General features: G+C 49.2%; 7 protein-coding genes and 2 non-coding genes across 9 annotated transcripts; 7 read left to right on the top strand and 2 right to left on the bottom strand.

The window, feature by feature from the left end:
- The first annotated feature begins 570 nt into the window (after nt 1–570).
- Nucleotides 571–1906, top strand: ASPBRDRAFT_39549 (NAD-dependent epimerase/dehydratase family protein). Its single transcript, XM_067624166.1, has one exon. The coding sequence runs from the start codon at nt 821–823 to the stop codon at nt 1787–1789; it is 969 nt and encodes a 322-aa protein (XP_067481680.1). The 5' UTR covers nt 571–820; the 3' UTR covers nt 1790–1906.
- A 618-nt stretch (nt 1907–2524) lies between these two features.
- ASPBRDRAFT_119446 (uncharacterized protein) lies at nt 2525–4649 on the top strand (the record flags this gene model as incomplete). The annotated part of the gene is made up of 10 exons (XM_067617256.1): nt 2525–2812; nt 2867–2960; nt 3007–3206; nt 3253–3326; nt 3373–3471; nt 3519–3691; nt 3746–3909; nt 3964–4267; nt 4332–4522; nt 4578–4649. The coding sequence occupies 10 exons, from the start codon at nt 2525–2527 to the stop codon at nt 4647–4649; spliced, it is 1659 nt and encodes a 552-aa protein (XP_067481679.1).
- A 309-nt stretch (nt 4650–4958) lies between these two features.
- Nucleotides 4959–5030, top strand: ASPBRDRAFT_t96. The gene has a single exon. It is a non-coding gene; the product is annotated as a tRNA-Cys (tRNA).
- Nucleotides 5031–5140: 110 nt separating this feature from the next.
- Nucleotides 5141–6445, bottom strand: ASPBRDRAFT_27460 (uncharacterized protein; the record flags this gene model as incomplete). The annotated part of the gene is made up of 3 exons (XM_067622381.1): nt 5141–5297; nt 5501–6159; nt 6419–6445. 3 exons carry the CDS (start codon nt 6443–6445, stop codon nt 5141–5143), a joined length of 843 nt encoding a protein of 280 aa, XP_067481678.1.
- Nucleotides 6446–7592: 1147 nt separating this feature from the next.
- ASPBRDRAFT_52531 (FAD-dependent oxidoreductase) lies at nt 7593–9720 on the top strand (the record flags this gene model as incomplete). Its single annotated transcript, XM_067626915.1, has 6 exons — nt 7593–7664; nt 7742–8184; nt 8241–8421; nt 8484–9158; nt 9237–9464; nt 9550–9720. The coding sequence occupies 6 exons, from the start codon at nt 7593–7595 to the stop codon at nt 9718–9720; spliced, it is 1770 nt and encodes a 589-aa protein (XP_067481677.1).
- A 277-nt stretch (nt 9721–9997) lies between these two features.
- On the top strand, nt 9998–10078 carry ASPBRDRAFT_t97. The gene has a single exon. It is a non-coding gene; the product is annotated as a tRNA-Ser (tRNA).
- A 961-nt stretch (nt 10079–11039) lies between these two features.
- On the top strand, nt 11040–12589 carry ASPBRDRAFT_52530 (sulfatase family protein; the record flags this gene model as incomplete). The annotated part of the gene is made up of 2 exons (XM_067626914.1): nt 11040–12299; nt 12374–12589. 2 exons carry the CDS (start codon nt 11040–11042, stop codon nt 12587–12589), a joined length of 1476 nt encoding a protein of 491 aa, XP_067481676.1.
- Nucleotides 12590–14259: 1670 nt separating this feature from the next.
- Nucleotides 14260–15049, bottom strand: ASPBRDRAFT_193149 (uncharacterized protein; the record flags this gene model as incomplete). The annotated part of the gene is made up of 2 exons (XM_067620576.1): nt 14260–14943; nt 14999–15049. The coding sequence occupies 2 exons, from the start codon at nt 15047–15049 to the stop codon at nt 14260–14262; spliced, it is 735 nt and encodes a 244-aa protein (XP_067481675.1).
- Nucleotides 15050–15319: 270 nt separating this feature from the next.
- On the top strand, nt 15320–16531 carry ASPBRDRAFT_193148 (glycoside hydrolase family 28 protein; the record flags this gene model as incomplete). The annotated part of the gene is made up of 3 exons (XM_067620575.1): nt 15320–15547; nt 15599–16018; nt 16073–16531. The coding sequence occupies 3 exons, from the start codon at nt 15320–15322 to the stop codon at nt 16529–16531; spliced, it is 1107 nt and encodes a 368-aa protein (XP_067481674.1).
- Between the last annotated feature and the right edge of the window lie 1854 nt (nt 16532–18385).

Below are 18385 nucleotides of genomic sequence, written 5' to 3'. Positions count from 1 at the left end.
AATGGGTATCATTCGCTCATTTACTACATTCCTTTTGTTGATGTATTATACGCTCTTTGTCATCTATGATGGAATTTCTCGCTCGTGAGCCAGGATTCTGTCTCTGAACCTGTGTTGTAGAGGGAGGTAACAGGAAGGTTTTACCTGGGCTCTTATCTCGCACATACCGAATCACACAGAACCGTTCCATTGTAAAATTTGGAACGTTTATCATTCTCTCATGAACCCCTTCCCTCTTTAAATGTATAGACTACCCCATGTAGAACAATCTCCCTGTAGCTAGAATGATAGCTATTCCCAGCGAACAAGCGCTACATCGGCTATTATTCTCTTGAGTATAGTTGCAAATGTTAAGGGTCCCTCTTAGTCCCTATAGGAACATTATGGCAGGTCACTCCACTAACATTCCGAGGGCACATATATTACCGCATCAGGAAGGCGAGGCCAACAAGTCCATCGGGTAAGGCTGACACGGGTGTCGTTGCCTTAGGCTCAAAGTGAAGACGTGAACCAGACGATCCCTCGGAATGACATCACATTCTCCAATACCCACATCCACCACATTATTATCATCGCACATTTGTTCTAGAATGGTTTCCCCAGGCACACCTGCTTTTACAGAGTGCGGTGCAGAATTATGGTCGGCTGAATAAGCTCCAGGCCGAGATCTAGGATTGTCATTCTGGCGTCATGGGCGTCGCAGCAACCACCAGCGTAAGAATTGCTCGCTACCATCATATTCACGTCATGGACTCAGACCACCGTCTCATCAGGTCCACAAAATGCACATATCCCTGCATTATCCAATTCCCAGTTAAATATGTTCGTGTCGCTACAATTGACCAATTTTCTGGCGCATATAGCTCCCTCCCGGCTTCTCTCACAGCAGATCCCATATCAGATCCGCCAACTCCACCGCAGAAACTTCTCCATCCTGAATCCCAACGCCAGCATGAGAATCGCAATCACCGGTGCCCGCGGCACCGTAGGACGCGCCGTGGTCAAAGAGGCCTCCCAAGCTGGCCATTCCACAGTCCAGGTTGACCGGACCGATACAGAGTACGATGGAACGCCCAATTCCGAGATGAAGACGGCAGACACGGCCAATGACTACGAGGCTACACTCGAAGCCTTCAAAGGCTGCGACGCGGTTATCCATCTCGCTGCCATTCCAGATCCCATAGGCAAAGACGATCAGGTAGTTCACAACAACAATGTCACATCGGCATTCAATGGCTTTTACGCCGCGGCACAATTGGGAATCAAGCGATTCTGCTATGCGTCATCAGTCAATGCGATCGGTCTTGAATATGCCACGCGCCCGCTCAAATTCGAATACTTTCCGGTCGACGAAGAAGCACCGCCCAATCCGACAGATGCGTATGCACTAGCCAAACAAGAAGCCGAGGCCCAAGCGAGGGCATTTGCTCGATGGTACCCAGGAATGAACATCGCGTGTATGCGTATTCATGCTGTGGCGTCCCGCGAGGAGGCACAAAAAGGACACAAAGAGAACTGGGAGGATTCGGCCGTTAAGAGCTTGTGGGGATGGGTGAGCCCAGACGCGACGGCGAAGGCGTGCTTATTGTCTGTGGAGAAGGCCGAGAGCCTCAATGGATGTGAAATTTTCAATATTGTTGCTCCGACGACGACGCAGGACACGCCGTCGATTGAGCTTGCGAAGAAGTATTATCCCGATACCGAAATTCGCCGCGAGCTCAAGGGGAACCAATCGTTCTTCACGGCTGAAAAGGCGAATAGGATTCTCGGATGGGTGCATGAGGAGTGACTGGCCGGGAGGGCATGTCACCTATAGAAGCGTTTTCTCCCGATATCGAAGCGAATGGACCAAGTCTGTAATCTCAAGCAAATAGCAATGCTCAATTATGAAAGTATAACAATACGTGCTATTCTCGCTACTTTAGTTGGAATTAGCTTTCCTGTCACGAGTCATGGTCGAATGGGGGCAAAAGCTGCTTATCTTGGCGATGTTGCCAACTGACAGGCTCATCACGCAACTGCACCCCTCCAGATGACGCCATCTTCACAATGCACCAACTTCGGTCTCTCAATTTCAATATCAGATCAATGTAAACTGTATGGCTTTATGGATACTCTTCAAATGCAAGTTTATCATGGACCATCAATATTGCTTCTAAAAGTGAAGAGCTCTCGCGCATTAAAGGTCATCAAATTCCCACCAAGAATGAAGCAATTAAAGCCTTAGATCACGACTCCGATCACGGCTGATTAGCCAAGGAGCTACACATAATCTAGACCTGCATGAACGGCCCTCGCTTAAGATGGTTAGCATCTGATCACACGCGGTTCGCATTGCAGAACATGAGTGGTCTGCAATGAGGAGAATAGTCTGTTATCTATCGTCGCGAAATATCTTGGAAATGGCGTGCCTGGGGTTGGTCGCTGCGAGCTCGCAGCTTGCATCCTTTTAAAGCATCCGATCGCGGCCTACTACGAGAAGAAAGTATGGGAGTCTGCAGTTTGTCTGTCTACTACTGACAATATGGCTACTCAGAAAGATCCAAGCCATGGGCGACACTACTCGGACTCTTTGGGGCACTCTTCTTCCCCGAAGGACGAAACCCAGGTCGAAGCACGTCCCTACGAAGATGTGACGGACGCAACCCTTGATAATCCCTTCGCAGACCCTGAAGTCGCGGAGCGCTATGCTCTCATCTATGAGAAAGCGCAGTATGAGTGTCGGCATGTCTTTGACCCAACACTTACATGGACTGCGGAAGAGGAGAAAGCGCTGGTCCGGAAGTTGGACTGGAGAGTGTGTCTATGGGCTGTAAGTTCATGTGATTCCTGCTTTGCTTGGAGGTATACTTATCATGGAGGATAGTGCGTGATGTTCTTCGGCCTTCAGGTTGACCGAGGGAACCTTGTACAAGCTGTGTCGGACAATTTGCTGGATGATCTTGGTCTCTCCACGAATGGTGAGTGCATCGCTTCTTCTATTCGAAAGGTCTCTAACCTGTATAGACTACAATACTGGGAACACAATCTTCCTAGTTGCCTTTCTTCTAGCTGAGCTGCCCTCGCAATTGGTGTCCAAGCAGATTGGCCCCGATCGCTGGATTCCCACGCAGATGACCATCTGGTCGATTGTTGCTGCTGCACAGGCTGCTCTTGTTGGAAAGAAGTCTTTCTATGCAACGAGAGCATTGTTGGGAATACTCGAGGTAACTAAAATGGCTCGATTTTGTGACGTCTTTCTAATCTCCATAGGGTGGTTTTATCCCTGACATTGTCCTCTGGTTATCCTACTTTTATACTAGCCGAGAGCTCCCAACCCGCTTGAGGTAAGTTATTACCTCCTCTACCACAGCTATTTACTAATAGTTATAGTATTTTTTGGACTGCTCTGTCTGTGACCACTATCGTCACCTCGTTCCTCGCATTCGGCATTCTCCATATGCGTGGTATACAGGGCATGGCGGGCTGGAGGTACGTACATTGATCCCACTACTCTACAAGTCTAACTGAGATTACAGGTGGCTTTTCCTGATCGAAGGACTCATCACCCTTCTTATTGGACTGGCTTCCTACTTTCGCATGCCTGCCTCTGCCGTCGACACCAAGAAATGGTTCCGCCCAAAGGGGTGGTTCACAGACCGTGAAGTCAGCATTGTGGTCAACCGGGTTTTGCGCGATGATCCTTCGAAAGGTACGCTCGTCATCAATCATCTGATCTGTGAATACTAATTCTCACATCCATCAGGAGACATGCACAACCGGCAAGCGATAACGCCGCGTCGTCTCTGGAACTCCCTCCGAGACTATGACCTCTGGCCGATCTACATTCTCGGTTTAATAGTCTACATCCCCCAGACTCCCGTGACGTCCTATATCACCCTGACCCTCAAGTCTGTAGGATTCGGTACCGTGAGTGTCTTACCTCTACAAGTTTACTAGCAGACACTAACCTCAATCAAATAGTTCACTACGAACCTTCTCACCATCCCCTACAGTGTCGGACACATCATCTGCCTGCTACTCCTCACCCGTCTCAGCCACTGGCTGAATGAGCGCTCCCTAGTGTCGATGATCCAATCTATTTGGACATTGCCTTGTGTGATTGCCCTCCGGTTCTGGTCTGGCACAATGACCAATGCATGGGGGACGTATGCCGTTGTGACCGTGCTACTCTGTTATCCCTACTGCCACGCGATCCTGGTGGGATGGTGTTCAAAGAACTCCAATAACGTGGGAACACGGACGATCTCAGCAGCATTATATAACAGTGAGCCCGCCCTCTCTACCATACTACACTATGAAGTATCTTTACTAATAGAATCCGATGACAGTGTGCGTCCAAATCGGCGCCATCATCGGCAACAACATCTACCGGACGGACGATAAACCCAAATACCACCGCGGAAATTCCGCTCTTCTGGGTATTAATATCCTGGCTATCTTGCTCTTTATCGCTACAAAGGTATACTATGTGTATAGGAACAAATACAGGGAGCGCGTGTGGAACGCAATGACCGAAGAGGTTAGTATCTATTCCTCTTCAAGTATGACACCCAACTGACTGACTTGTCACATAGGCACGACAGGATTATTTGCGAAACACAAAAGACACGGGAAGCAAGAGGTTGGATTTCCGCTTTGCGCACTAGTATCCACATTAAATATACATCCCATGATGCTGTGACGAAGAACAAATTAGGTACAATCTTACACTCAATTACATATATATTGTCTACGGAGCAGACACAAGTAGTAGACAGATAGCTTTAGTAGTTTGAGTATCTCCAACACAAAAGCGCATAATCTTGAAGAGACCAAACAACGCATCATTTTATCAAGTGTCTTACCTTAATAGAATTATTGTTTTCATCTATAATGTACAACCATAGTATTTAGGCACCAATCGGCCATTCACTGTCAAAGCTCATATATCTTAAGTTTGTCGTGTTTGACAACTTGGATCGGTAGCTCAGTGGTAGAGCGTAGGATTGCAGATCCCGAGGTCACGCGTTCGAACCGCGTTCGGTCCTTTTTTTGCTCATTTGTCACCATCCGTTGATTGGCTGGATTATACTATCCAGACCATCCTTGCTCTTTCCCTTGAAAGTGGAGGACCAACCACTCTTGGATGCAACGATATTCAAAGAAGCCAACCATTCTGTTCCAATTCGGCCATAGGAACATTGTAATCAATCTCTCCTTTCGGCGCTAGAGCCAACATCCAAAGATCCAGCACCTCTGGTCCATAATCATCCAGCTTCCGACCGAGAAGAGGTCGGAACTCGCCATGCATGTAACTATAAGACGTAGGTTAGGATGGACCAAACACGTATTTGATAAATACGGAAGAACTTGCACATTGCCTGATTCTTGGTCCCACAGAAGCCTGCTCGGGTTTTTAGGAACAACAGTAACTTTGCTTGCGATATGTTCCCTGTTTGATAGAACAGGCAGATGTTAGTACGTAAGCACAGCGATAGTGATCAGGATAAGCACATACAGATACGCGTCCTGGAATGCGCCGCGGATTTGATCTCTTTCGACCCGAGAAAGTTTCCAGAAGAGCCCCTCTACGAATATTCTCCCATCTTCGGTGTGGCTGATAAGCCGATTACCCAGAGGGACACCGGGGAGCTTACTGGTGATCATGTAGTAGATCCTACCACCCGGCATAAAAAACCGGCGATGCTCAGACGTTTGTGTTCCCTGCATGTATTGCATGAGTCTTGGGGAGTACTTAGAATTGTGGAGGGTCAGGAGCTTGTGGGCCTCAAGAATTGTTTCCACGGAGTAGGGGGTCCCATAAGTCCCCTCCGCAGGACCTTGAGTGTCCACACAAGGGATCTCCATGTAAACTTCGAGGATAGCCTTATTGTTGGGGTTCTCGACGTTTGCACACTCGAAACGTGCGTCGGCGACAGGGAACTGGCACAAATACTCTGCGTCTTCCTGAGTGTAGCTGTCGGAAGCTTCGCTGATCTTCCGTGTCACTGTCCACGATGAAGGAGGCAGAGAATGGAGGTCTTTCTGCTTAAGATTCAGGGTTAATGCCCGCCTTTCACCATCGAACCCTGCGTCGGCGAGAGGGGACTGCCTCGCTTTCTCTGCTTCTGCCTGAGTGAACGTATCGGACGCCTCAGTAGATTTCGGTGTTTCTGTCTGCGATGGAAGCAGAGAATGGAGGTCATTCTGCGGAAAATGCAGGGTTACTCCGCACCAGTGCATATTGGGGAAGAATGTGAATTGAGACATTTTCAAAGGCAGTCGATGTGTACTTGGATAACAGAAGGAGTAGGTCCTTCGGAGCGAAGAGAGAAGAGAAACAAACAAGACGGAGTAATGTTCCCGTGGCCACGCCGCTCCTACGGCAGACAGTCCATCATGATGATTCCTTCCTTCGGAACTTTGACGGTCTTACCCGGGGGTTCACACTTCCATCAGCCATGGATTGATCCCATTCGCGGGCACTTTATCGTGCCGAAACAGATCTATTCACAATGTTAGGTCCAGATGTGGCTTGCCACGTTTGGGGAGGGCCCATGATTGATTCAAGCCTTACTCAGGTCCGGTCCCCTTTTTGTGACTGAGCATCTGCGTCATACAAGGCCGCCAGGCAGCGAGATTCCTATATACATGATCCTATGTAATTTATCGCGTATTCAGCCGTATCGGCCAAATACTGTAATTTAGAACATGAAGCTATTCCCAGCCACCAATTGACCCAATCAGAACATCCGTAGCCAACCCTTTGTAGATGTCTCGTGGGCGACCCCACGAAGGCGTCCCCCCGTGGGGCCCACCCTTCTTGCACGTTTCCCGAGGGCCCATGAATCGAACGGTTGGAATTTGCAAGGGCTGCACGTGGGAGGAGATCATTTAGGCAGGTCTTCCGCAAATCAAGCGAGACTGGTTGGCCGCTCGTTTGTGGTTATTTATATACAGTAGATGTTGCATGGAAAATGGCACTAGGCTGACAAGGTTATTTCTATGAAATAGTATATGATGCATGGCCACGAAGTATCCAAAGAATCACTGGCTACTTCCCCGTTCCGCGCCGTGGAACGAGATCCTGACCCCGATAGGGTAATGGTGCCGACAGTCCGTAGTGAATATCTTCGCACGGGCTAGCTACTCATGGTCAGAGATAGCTGGTGACGAAACTTCAAAAGTTAAGTGGATATGCAGTTATCGTTCTACAGACGTCACTGAGGATCCTTACATGTGGATCAGGGGAACTGAGACTGGACAGAAAGCTGCAGCCTGCGGTGTCCACCTGAAGGGGTTCAATCTTATGCTCGAACTTCATGCGTACTCGCGCCTATGTCCCAATGTAGAAATGTAAGAAGATCCTGGACCTGTAAGAAGATCCTGAACCTCTAAACAGGCCAATCCACGCTGCTCCACATGCCTCCGATCGCTCGTTTTCGTATATTTATTACCCGATATGGTTATCCGAACGAAGGATATTTGTACTTGGGCTCTGCAGCCTGGTCGCAGGGCCAGAGGACTAGTATATAAATCCTCATGCGACCTCTAACTTCTTCAGCATTGCTATCATCTACTATCACCGACAGCAGATATCACACCACACCATGTATAGCCGCCTTTTCGTGGCGCTTTTCCTAGCAGCCAGCGGCGTCACCAGCGCCCTAGACTGCAAATGTGTAAGTCCACAGAAAGGGCATACACCCTTTTTCTACTTTACGTGGAGGACCGACTATTAAATTCTTCACCCCTACAGTCCCCTTCCGACTCATGCTGGCCAGCCGCGGATGAATGGACCTCTCTCAACCAAACTGTATCCGGCCGGTTGATTCGAACGGTGCCAGCAGCATCGGTCTGCTACCCCAACGAACCCGACTACAACCCAGCAGCCTGCACCTCTGTCCTGAGCAACTGGACCAAATCAAGCTTCCATTCCGCAGACCCAGTCAGCGTCGATGATCCGGTCTGGTCCAACAACAGCTGCAATCCGATTTACCCGGACGGAACCAGCATCACGGGCAATGTGCACGCCAAGCAGGAAGGATGCACCATTGGTAATTACCCGGTCTATGTGATTAATGCCACAGAGGCGAGTCACATTCAGGCTGGGCTGCATTTTGCGAAGAAGTGGAATTTGCGATTGAATATTAAGAATACTGGCCATGGGTCTGAGCGGAGCATTAACCATGGGAGTTTATCGTACGTTCATACCTTTTTATCATACACATACCAATCGTTGCTAACGGGTGGTAAAGTATCTGGACCCATCACTTGAAGAAGATCCAGTTTCACGAGCGCTTCAACCCTCGCCAGTGCAACGCAACCGCAAAACGGACGACGACTATGGCTGCTACTCTCGGGGCTGGGGTGCAAGACGGTGAGATGTTCGCTGCACTCGCTAAGCACAATGTCACGGCTGTGGGCGGAACAAACATGGTAAGGAAATACAAATACTCCTCTCAGCAGTCAAAGACAGAGTCCCTGACAGAAGAACCCAGGACGTCGGAGTCGTGGGCTGGGCAACCGGTGGAGGTCATGGCCTAGCCACAGGCTATTATGGCATGGGCGCAGACAACATCATTGAAGCCGAGGTAGTCACCCCAGCGGGCGATCTTATCACCGTGAACGCTTGTCAACACGAGGACCTCTTCTGGGCGATTCGCGGAGGTGGAGGTGGCACCTACGGAGTGATTGTCTCAGTCACTGTCAACGCGTATCCCATGCCTATGCTAACCATGATCAACCTTTCTTTGACCGCTAAGAACACGACGAGGGAGCGTGACTGGTACCGACTCGTTGCACGCGCCCATCAGTATCTGGCTGAGCTGCAAGATAACGGGATTCACGGATATTACACCATGAGCAGCTCCCCGCAGCTAGCCATGAACGGTGCTCTGCTGTTGTACAATGCGAAGAACGGCACTGCTGAGAGACTCCTCCGCCCTTTCCAGAACTACCTGAAGACCCAGGAGACTATTGCGACAAGCACAGTTGCGCCAATGATGACGCTGCCTTTCTACGATGTCGTGCAGATCATGCCTGCCATTGAATCTGTCGGTAGCACGCAAGGTGTGCGGGCATCACGGTTCATCCCACGTCGGGCTGTCAAAGAAGATGTTGGACTCTTGGCCGATACTTTGGAAACCCTCATGTCTCGCAATGGTTCCGTCGATGTAAGTACCTCTCCTGTGACCTTTTCCAGTAGCCCCCCACCATGGAATAAGATCTCCTAATGCTAAACACCGACGCAGGGCGTATCCGCTCCTTCAATCTCCGGCACCATGACCGGCAGTTCCACCCCAGTCAACAACGCCCTGACCACAGCTTGGAGAGATTCGGTCGTACATCTGATCGTCTCTCAAAGCTGGAATGAATCCCTTCCGTCCGCCTTGGCTGAACAGACCATCTACAATATGACGTACGGCAGGGGATACGCCCTCCGGCAGTTGGCCCCTGATACTGGATGTTACTTCAACGAGGTAAGTAGATCTCCTCTTTTTCAACTCAAATTGATAGAGACGGAATATGTTCGAAGTATAGGGCTAACATATTCATTGTCGTTAGGCAAACCCCTTCGAGCCAGAGTGGCAGGTCTCGTTCTTCGGATCGCATTATCCTCGCCTCCAAGCGATCAAGAGCAAGTATGACCCTGAGGGCCTGCTGTGGTGTCGTCATTGTGTTGGTAGTGAGGCGTGGACGGAGCAGGTGGATGGAAGCCTGTGTCGGGCGTTCTAGTTTATATGCAGATAAGATGTCCAAGGGGGAGGGTTTGGGATGTATTAACAACTAGTGATCATCGCGATCACATTCTAGGTAATTAGACTTAGATTGAGAGTTTAGGGTTTACTTCTAGATAGACATATTATAGATATTCTTCCTTACTGGTTTGAGAAAGTAAGAAAGTATATCAAGCATATTTCTATGACTCTTGTGGATCAACACAAATCACTTTGTGCACCATATTGAGTCTAGGATTTATGAACTACTATAAGTTCCTCTTATTCAACGATTAGTCAGTGTGGCCGAGTGGTTAAGGCGATAGACTAGAAATCTATTGGGTTCGCCCGCACAGGTTCGAGTCCTGTCGCTGACGTTTTTTGTTCTTTTGCTTTTGGCCTTCCCGTCATCTCAATGGAAGTTGCAAAACCTTAATAGTAGTAGTTTTATATATATATTTTTCTGTGGTGCAGTCAGACCATTTCATACTAATTAGGCATAAATGTAGGTGCGGCTCTATCGTCTCTCTCTGAACTTTCACGGTCATTCATTCGTCTTATCCATGACATTACAGTCACACTGACTAACTAGTACCTCAGTACCAGCACATCTTACGCTAAATCTATATAATCTTATCGTAATGTGTCCAGTACTAGAAGCCAGCTGAAGTGAACATTGTTGGGTAACACTTACTGGATAATACTCCAGCTTCAATATATATCCTACCACTTTTAATAGCCCCCGGGTTCATAATATATGTTGATCCTTTGATCATGCCGCGGCCGCGTTAGCTCATCTTATCCAGATATCCTACCACAATCCTAAAATGCAATGAGAACAGCACATATCATTATAATTCAATATCAACTTGGCAATGATAACAATGCGAATTTTTTTTATATAGACAAGACAGATAAAATCAACCTTAATCCCGCCACAAGCGTTTCACAATGAGAGGCCAGACATCCAATCAACCCCTCCGATGGCGTCAGCAACGAGCTCTCTCTCGCAACCCTATTAGCGCAGGAACACCACGCGTCGTCCCCTCACTATACCTACAATGGACCAATAATTGCATCTATAACATATACAATACCCGTAGTATACCTACGCTACTACTACATAAAATTCACGGCAATGCCCCTCATTGTCTCGTTCAAATAGTTAACTACTACCCGGACCGACATTACTCCCCCCCTGCGCACTTATATCCCACAACTTCCACCTCCCCATGAACAATCAGACACACTCAATCCATCCTTAAACCTCAATCAGACATGACAATCCGAATCCTCCAACCCACAACTCCTCCCACACCTCCACCACCACCACCCAGCATGTCCTCCCCACCCCAACCCAACATCCTCTTCATCATGGCCGACGACCACGCCTCCAAAGCCATCAGCGCCTACGAGACCAACATCAACCACACCCCCAACATCGACCGACTCTACCACGAGGGCATGAAATTCAACCACTGCTACGTGACCAACTCCATCTGCACGCCCAGCCGCGCCACCATCCTCACCGGCACCCACAACCACGTAAACGGAGTCATGACACTGGACAGCAAAATCAACAAACACCTGCCCAATGTCGCGAAGCACCTCCGCACCGGCGGCTACCAGACCGCCATGATTGGTAAGTGGCATCTAGGCGAGGGGCAGGACCATGAACCCACGGGGTTCGATTATTGGAGTGTGGTGCCGGGACAAGGGAGGTATTTTGATCCGGAGTTTATTGAGATGGACGGGCAGAAAGTGGTGGAGCCGGGGTATGCGACGGATGTTATTACGGATAAGTGTTTGGGGTGGTTGAAAGATAGAAGAACAAAGAATGAGATGGGGGGAAAGGAAACGAAGCCGTTCTTCCTCATGTGTCATCATAAGGCGCCGCATCGGTCGTGGGAGTGTCATCCTGCTCATCGGGGTTTGTATCAGGAGGATGTGGTCCTGCCGGATACGTTTGATGATGATTATAAGAATCGGGCCAAGGCGGCGGAAGTGGCGAAGATGCGGATTGAGAGTGATATCACGTATTTTGATCTGGGGCTGGTGCAGCCTGAGGGGGGTGCGGAGGTGGGAGAGCTGTTTCTGAGTCATTCGATTGATAGGAAGATTCCTAATGTGTCGGATGCGGAGATCGAGGGGTTTCGCTTGATTGATAAGGATACGGCGGAGGTGTTTACCTTCAAGAGTAATGAGGAGTTGCGCCGGTTCAAGTATCAGCGGTATCTGAAGCGGTATTTGCGGACGATTCATTCGATTGATGAGAATGTGGGGAGATTGTTGGATTATTTGGATGAAGAGGGATTGGCGGAGAATACGGTGGTCATCTATACCTCCGATCAGGGTTTCTTTCTGGGTGAGCATGGCTGGTTCGACAAACGGTTCATGTATGAGGAGTCCTTCCAGATGCCGTTTTTGATTCGCTACCCCAAGCTGATCAAACCGGGCTCGGTCTGCGATGATATTATCTCCAATGTGGACTTTGCCGCGACTTGGCTGGATCTGGCTGGACTGCGCATCCCCTCGTACATGCAGGGAGTGTCATTCGCTCCGCTGCTCAAGGGGGAGACGCCTGCGGATTGGAAGCAGGTCGCGTACCATCGGTATTGGTGCATCGGGACCCCATTCATAATGCGTATGCGCATTATGGGGTCCGCAATCAGCGGTACAAGCTGATATATTGGTATGCGGAGGACTTTGACCTGCCGGGAACGCAGGAAGGGGGGCAGCCAAAGGAGTGGGAGCTGTTTGATTGTGAGAAGGACCCTCTTGAGCTGTTTAATGTGTATCATGATACGAAGTATGCGGATGTGGTGGTTGAACTGACGAGGCTGTTGGAAGAGACGATGCTGGAGATTGGAGATACTCCAGTGCATTGATACCTGTGCAGTATTTTATGGGAACAAACAACATTCAGGTACGGAAGAGTTCATAGATAAACCATGTGAGAATTTCATAGATCTAGCTGTATAGTAGCAATGATACTCATTGGATCTGGATTCTGGGCTTACTTGGTGCGAAGACCGAAACAATATAGTCTCTTTCATCTGTCAAATCGGCAGTCATAATTTGAGACCTTCAGTGTTAAGAGAAAACATGTAATGGGATGAAACAATGATGGAATGAATGCTGCTTACTCAAGTTTCTCTTTCCTACATCTTGCTGTATTAGTCTGCATGTTAGATCCAACATCCTCCTGCGTTGTGGGTCACGTCGGAGATATCTCTAAAGCCGGAGCTGCCAGTAATCCTCGTCCTTCCCTCGTTCCAGAGTCGTACAATCCGACTTGAAATTTCTTGTCGTGCAATGGTAACGATCTATTTTGACCGGACTGTGAGTGATGGTCAGTTGAGCGTCGAAAAGAATTCCAAAATCCCAACCTCAATGCCACACACACAGTTGCTAAGGCCAGGATATGTCGCTGAACTGCCACTTGCTGATGTATCCCGATCAAGCACCGTTAAGCCAGGGTGCATTATCTGGCCCCTCTGTTTAAGGGGCCCCGGGATCATACCACACAACCGCTCCCCAGACCAGTCCCACCCTAGCCAAGACTATGGCAATTAGACAGGAGCAGGTACGCGCCAGCTAATCTTGGTACAGTGTAACTGACATATTGCACAATTCACCGCCATTCCTCCTGTGCCGAAGTTGACCCGGTTGAGGGTGAGGCCTAAGGATTTGCTTCGTAGGTAGTCATCCGAGAGCTTCAGCTCCGAACGAGCAATCTATGCAATATACTCATATGGAAGACTGTTCGAGGTTGAATAGGAAAAATTTCAGGTCCAACTGCACCCTGATCTCGTGTTTTGAGATACGAAATACGAGAAATTATGCATATTAACCCCTCAGGGATGCATCGGACCAGCCAAAACCCGAGACCGAGTTGAGCTCCTCTACGGCCGGCATTGTTGATGGGGCATTCTACAGGCCCCTAGAACTCCCCCGAAGCAGATAGCTTGCGAATCCCGTTCTGCCAAGAAAGACGGACAAGTTAAGCTCATTTATGGGTGGATAATTGTGCTTGACTCTGAGAATAGTCTTGGATCCCACGAATACAACAGCCGTGGAAGTCTTGGCCATTCTAGACATGATCCACCATATAGCTCATCGACATCTGCAAGGATCTCTGGATGATGCCTTCTGCTTCGTGGAAAAACTGCTTTCCTCGATAAGTCCGTGTCCAGAGCATTTGTTCTTGCAGGGCCCTACAGGGTGATCGACATGGTTGATGTGCTCGGGAGACAGGCGTGAACCAGTGATGTAGCGTGTATTAGCTACAGGTGTATAATGATGCTCGACAGGATGCAGTGATTAGCTGCAGCAAAATGGACCATATCAATTAACTGGCGGTTGAAACCGCTCGGAGTTCAACAACACTTAATATCGACGGGTTGCTTGGCAGACAAAAGTGAAGTCCAGAGCTGACCTCGGCACGAGAGAGCAGATTAGTGATATTAAGAAACAATTATTGATTCCAATGCTGCTCAACCAGTGTGATCCCCTGGAAGTGCAACGAGTTGAAGTTTCACACTTGCTTGGGTTCAGGTTAGGGTTGGCGCCGACCCACTGCGGGCCCGGAAGATGAAGAAATTGAAGGCGCTCGAGAATAGAACGACTTCTGCGACGCCACCATATCATCCCATCGGATTACCCCATGGGCTTGTAAGACATGAGATAGTCGGCTATCGAAGAAGCTGTGATTGCATAGCGGAAGAATATGTGCCTTCGTGCGCACAACGTCGCTGGAAATTTCTCCGATGATCAGCCGAAGAACCAGGATCGAACCCCTGAAAGGAATCTTGCCGAAAGGATCAATCACATTGATTTGCGGACCCTGCAAATGCTCCAAAGGGTCTTTGCCAGAGTCTCGATAGTGCGATCGGCACTGGCAGTTTCTAGTCTCGTCAGTGCGGCCAATTCCGACCGATCCGTAGTGCTGGTGGGTCTCAGCGCAGTCTATATCGATATCAGCACCAAATTCCCAGGACCACCTGATGACGAGGCGTCTGCATTGGCATTGAGAATTGCCGAGATCATGCTCCTTCTGGGGGTGCAGCCAAGAATGTTGCGACAGAGTGAGACAGCGTGGATAAGCCAGATGGGGCAGATGGAGGACGAGGGCGAGACACGGCATCAGCAGTGGAGATGCCGAGCAGTGCCGAGAGCCGCCGATGCTTCGACCATCAGCCCAAGCGTCAATCCATGCCTTCTTGGGTCGAAGTTGGCCGGACTGTAAGCCCGTTAGCGTCCAAGATACGCCGGATGACACGAACCTGGGTGCTTACCAATGCTACGATGCATGCAGTGCCGGAAGTATCCCTGGCTGAAGCGCCCATCGCCGTTAGAGATTGATATCCCGGTGGATCGGAGGGTCTCCTTGGTCTTTCCACCAATAATGGGGTTATCTCGCTGCTTGTCCAGGCACAGAAGCTTAGCATAGACCAGTCTTCCATGTATAAAACTCTCCAGGACTTCCGTCGTTGAGATGCTCTATCCAACAACACCTCACTCTTCCACTCCTTGTTCTTTCTTTCTGTTGACCAGACCCCGTCCATTCTTTTGACCGAATCCTGTTCTGTTGACCAGAACCTATTCCAACCATCACCATGCACTCCTACCAGCTCCTTGGCCTGGCCGCTCTTGGCTCCATCGTCTCTGCGGCCCCCGCTCCTTCTCGCGTCTCCGAATTCGCTAAGAAGGCGTCCACTTGCACCTTCACCTCTGCCTCTGAGGCCAGCGAGAGCATCTCCAGCTGCTCTGATGTCGTCCTGAGCGGCATCGAGGTCCCCGCTGGCGAGACCCTCGACCTGTCCGATGCTGCTGATGGCTCTACCGTATGTGTTTCTCATCTTCTGTCATTCTTGCGATTACGCTAACCTCACCAGATCACCTTCGAGGGCACCACCTCTTTCGGCTACAAGGAATGGAAGGGTCCCCTGATCCGCTTCGGTGGTAAGGATCTGACCGTCACCATGGCCGACGGCGCTGTCATCGACGGTGACGGTTCCCGCTGGTGGGACAGCAAGGGCACCAACGGTGGCAAGACCAAGCCCAAGTTCATGTACATCCACAGTGTTGAGGACTCCACCTTCAAGGGCATCAACATCAAGAACACCCCCGTCCAGGCCATCAGTGTCCAGGCGACCAATGTCTACCTCGAGGACTTCACCATCGACAACTCCGACGGTGATAGCAACGGTGGCCACAACACCGACGGCTTCGACATCAGCGAGTCTACCGGTGTCTACATCAGCGGTGCTACCGTCAAGAACCAGGACGACTGCATTGCCATCAACTCTGGCGAGGTACGAAACAATACTATTCACAACCTCAATGCATATTGCTAATAACTAATATAGAGCATCTCCTTCACCGGCGGTACCTGCTCCGGTGGCCACGGTCTCTCCATCGGCTCCGTCGGTGGCCGTGACGACAACACCGTCAAGAACGTGACCATCGCCGACTCCTCCGTCAGCAACTCCGCCAACGGTGTCCGCATCAAGACCATCTACAAGGAGACCGGTGATGTCAGCGACATCACCTACTCCAACATCCAGCTCTCCGGCATCACCAAGTACGGTATCGTCATTGAGCAGGACTACGAGAACGGCTCTCCCACCGGCACTCCCTCCACTGGCATCCCCATCACTGATGTCACCGTTGATGGTGTCACTGGCTCTCTCGAGGATGATGCCACCCAGGTCTACATTCTCTGCGGTGACGGCTCTTGCTCTGACTGGACCTGGTCCGGTGTTGACCTCACTGGCGGCAAGGCCAGCGATGACTGCGAGAACGTTCCCTCCGGTGCTTCTTGCTAAATTAGTCATACTGGAGGCGAGGCGAGACGGCGTCTGTAGGACGTGCGGTTGTATATAGTAATCCACCTGACTTGTAATGTATTCAAGGGTTGGACAGTCCACACGGCTGGGCGGCCCATCCTGTAATACTATACAAATATGCTTCTTTGAACCAGAATACCTAAATCATTAGATTTTTAGTTCCCTTTTAAGAAGACTCTGGGCTTTGTAAAGTAGTCAGTCATAACTTATACGTACGTAATTTGTATCATACAATGTTCGGATTTATGACTTCTTTCAAAATCTTATTAAACTTATTGAATATCTGCCTTGATATTCAGTATGAAACGTTGTTTAGTTGAGATATAATAGAACTAAAAGGTATCTCCTACGTAGGATAGCAGATGGGCCGTCCAACCGTTTAGGATTACCACTATATTGCTTGTGAATGAGGAACCTTGCTCGATATATGAGACACTTGCTGTATTGAATGTGTAGATTGGTAGAGGTAATAATCATTGATATAGAAGTTAATACTAGGGGATGAAGTTCACCGCTGGGTGAATTAGGGCGAGCAGGCCATTATATAAAATCGTCCCCTGCCCCCCAAACTCTTTTCCTTTTTCTACCCCCATTGCCTCCAAGCCAATAAGATCCTTCTAAACCAGTGCTCGGCTCCAAAGATACCACTTGTTATATCTTGATCCTGATAATCAAGTCTTACTAGCATACTTAAGCAGTATGTATAGATACTGCCATATGCCTGGAACAGTTGAGCACCTTACCCACAGATCGCCCATGTTATAGCGAAAGAAGACCGCCAGATACGGAAGCTGTAACTTCCAGTACGGTGTCAGGCTGTATCAAACAGATATATGGGCACCACTATGAATAGAACGAGGCCTGGTCAAATTATTCCTGACCTCGGCTTCGAATGCTATTGCGCTCTGTGGTCTATGCCACGATATATCTGATAGTGCTCTAGATCCAGGATTATCGTTAATACCTACCGATCTCTGCTGCTATATAAAAGGAAAACAGGTCCTGCATGAATATCCTCCCTTACTGCCTATTAGCCAAATCCGACCTTGACGTTCTTGAAACCTAACCGTTCGTACTGCTTAACGGTACGATAAGCGCCTCCATTGATTGTCACACCGGATGAGAGACGAGTATCTTGAACAAATACTTAACTCCCAATTACTATGCGTCTTGTTGAAGACAAGTCAGCCTCTTCCCACATTCAGGGTCTCCGGTTGATCGATGATGATACAGTGGAGGTGTTCACGCTCAATAGTAACAAGGATCTCTGTCGGTTCAAGATCCAACACAGGCTCCGCCCCTAGTCAATATGTGCGGCATCGTCCTCGGTGGAAACTTCTCGTTTGGACTCGGCGAACACTCGGAGTGTCATTCCAATAGACTATTAGACCTGATGATATGGATGGTTGGCGATATGAAGACAGACAAGCTATCGCCAGTGTATCACCAAATATATTTCGATGAGGAGAATGATACTAATGCCATCTCCTTTCAAAGGGTGACGGAATCAGAAACGGTTTTTGATCAGGTGTACACAAGAATTGGCACTTCCCATTGGCTCATCACGGGCAACTGGGCAGATATTCTCGGGGGGGTTTCTTTGGGAAGTCAAGGTCGAGCTTCATTGATGGAGCGTGGATTGATGCTCGAGGTAGTAGGCGATATCGGCGTCGCCCTAGGAAGATATATTCTTCTTTATCGAACTCCTTCATTGGGACGCGATTTATAGGCCTCTAAAAGGTCTCTTTGATCCTTTAATATATATCAATGGAGGAATTGGTCTCAACTTACCGGCCGTGTGCGGAAAGATTACATCTCCTCGTCTACATCTCT

Source organism: Aspergillus brasiliensis (assembly GCF_001889945.1).
Source record: "Aspergillus brasiliensis CBS 101740 unplaced genomic scaffold ASPBRscaffold_3, whole genome shotgun sequence".
In the NCBI taxonomy this organism is placed as follows: domain Eukaryota; kingdom Fungi; phylum Ascomycota; class Eurotiomycetes; order Eurotiales; family Aspergillaceae; genus Aspergillus; species Aspergillus brasiliensis.
Note: the sequence above shows the minus strand (reverse complement) of the source record. Positions and strands in the feature narration are given on the sequence as shown.